General features: G+C 40.9%; 1 protein-coding gene across 1 annotated transcript; it reads left to right on the forward strand.

Moving 5' to 3' along the window:
- Nucleotides 1–269: 269 nt before the first annotated feature.
- Nucleotides 270–1,217, forward strand: LOC116894036 (olfactory receptor 51G2-like). Its single transcript, XM_032895755.1, has one exon. It carries the CDS (start codon nucleotides 270–272, stop codon nucleotides 1,215–1,217), a length of 948 nt encoding a protein of 315 aa, XP_032751646.1.
- The last annotated feature ends 1,046 nt before the right edge of the window (nucleotides 1,218–2,263 follow it).

The following is a 2,263-nucleotide window of genomic DNA, read 5'->3' on the forward strand; positions in this document are numbered from 1 at the left end:
AAACCTTCAAGGTGAAAGGGAGCTATGTTCGTGTTAGTCACCCAAGTGTGTTGTTTTACGTAAAGCTATTGGTAAGAAGTGAGTCTGCATTGTTTTAGAGTAGAAACTGCTGAGAGGGTGGGGTTTAGTAGTGTGGGTAAACACTGAGGGTCACTATTTTGTGGCCAGTGAGGCAATGCACATGAGGTATCACGCAAGAAGAGTGCTATGACTAACAGGTTTTGTTTTAATTTTATTACAGTTTTCTGAGGAAATCCCTTTCCAGTGTTATGGCTGTTTCTAAACATAGCAATGCCAGCAGCTTCTTTTTTATATTGATGGATCTTCCAGGACTGGAAACTTCTCATTCCTGGACAGCAATTCCCATCTGCTTAATTTACATTCTTTCTGTGTTGGGGAACATAATAATAATGCATATTGTCAAGTCTGTGCCCAGCCTTCACACACCTATGTACCTCTTTCTTTCCATGCTGTCAATGGCTGACCTGGGCCTCTCAGCTTCTACACTGCCTTCAATGGTAGCTGTTTTTCTCCTGGGCCAAAGACTGATAGGAGCTGCAGCCTGTTTTATGCAACTCTTCTTTATTCACACATTTTCGGTCATTGAGTCAGCCGTTCTCTTGGCCATGGCTTTTGACCGCTGTGTGGCCATCAGAGAGCCTTTGCGCTATGCTACCATCCTCACAACAAGACGTATCGGGGCCATTGGACTGGCCGTGGTGGTCCGCAGTGCTGCTCTTCATCTGCCTTTGCCTGTGCTCTTAGGAAGGCTGGCATTCCAGCCTGTCAGTGCTCTGTCTCATTCGTACTGTGTTCATCCCGATGTCCTAAGGCTGTCCTGTTCCAGTACAGTCGTCAATAGTGGCTTTGGGCTCTTTGTCATGCTCTCTACATTGGGGATGGATTCTGTGCTAATTCTCCTCTCCTACGTGCTGATTTTGAAGACAGTCCTGAGCATTGCTTCTAACGCTGAACGATTAAAAGCCTTTAACACCTGCATTTCCCACATTTGTGCTGTTCTTCTATTTTATACCCCACTGGTGAGCCTGTCTATGATTCACCGCTTCGGAAGAAAGAAACTACCAGCTCAGGTGTACATGCTTCTATCTTATCTTCATTTTCTTATGCCCCCAATGCTCAATCCAATCGTCTACAGTGTCAAAACCAAAGAGATTCGGGTTCGCATTCTAAAGATGCTCCGTCCCAAGAAACATTGAAATATCATTGGACAATTCCTCAGTCCTAGGTAAAGACTGTCTGATTGAGGACATCCCAACAGAATGTAGCAGAGTGTTATCCTCACTAGATCACCAGTCTACACACTATTTAGACACATCAACAAGAATACAGTGTGGATTCCTCGGTCCTTCGAACCCATAACTGATCCATAGGAAAATCGTAATTCTTAAAATTCAAAAGTCAGTTTTGTCTTTGAAAGCATTATCACGGGAGAAGTTTTTGCATCTCAAGAGTGTTGTTTCTACACTTGTCATGTAAAAGTGCAGAGTATAAGAATGGGTGCTTGGTACATCTAATGTCTGTTTCTGATAAACACTGTAAAATTCTGAAAACAAGCTCAGACAGGCCTCATTTAGTTGTAATTTCAGAAATAACAGCAAGCATAACCAATGGTAATATATCATACTTTTGTGATTTATGTAATAACTATGAATTGGAGATTACCTCTGAAAACATAACTGAATAAATATCTCAAAGAGTAGCATGTATATTTAAAAATAAAACTCTTGAACTATGGTGTCTGAAACTTTAAATATGCAACTGTACATTTCCTTATAGGTTATCTCTTGAGAGATGAGTAGAAACTTCAATAGTCTCTATCTTTCTCAATTGAGCTAACTTCCATATGCTTCAGGGTTTACATGGAAAATCCATGTTTTCAAGAATCACTGTAGCTATTGAATTTCTGGCTCAAGATACAGCTCATATCTCCCTTACTCCACTAGGAACAGTGTTAGGAAGTAAGCCTGTAGACAACTTAGAAGGGTGTTTTATGGAAACTGGCTCATAAATACATCATAGCCACAGAAATTGAGCTATCAACTTATGGCCTGTTGCCACAGTGATTTAACTGGCTTTCCTGATGGAATTGCTTTAGTGAGAAAACAACTGCTACTAGGTCAGGTAGGGGATTCACGTAGGTGCTAATACTTCAGGCCAGATTATATTGCAAATTCACTGGAGATGCTATAATAGAAAAATGGGAACAAATACAATGCCAAAATACAAATTGCAAACTAGGGAT

Source organism: Rattus rattus, chromosome 2 (genome assembly GCF_011064425.1).
Source record: "Rattus rattus isolate New Zealand chromosome 2, Rrattus_CSIRO_v1, whole genome shotgun sequence".
NCBI lineage: Eukaryota > Metazoa > Chordata > Mammalia > Rodentia > Muridae > Rattus > Rattus rattus.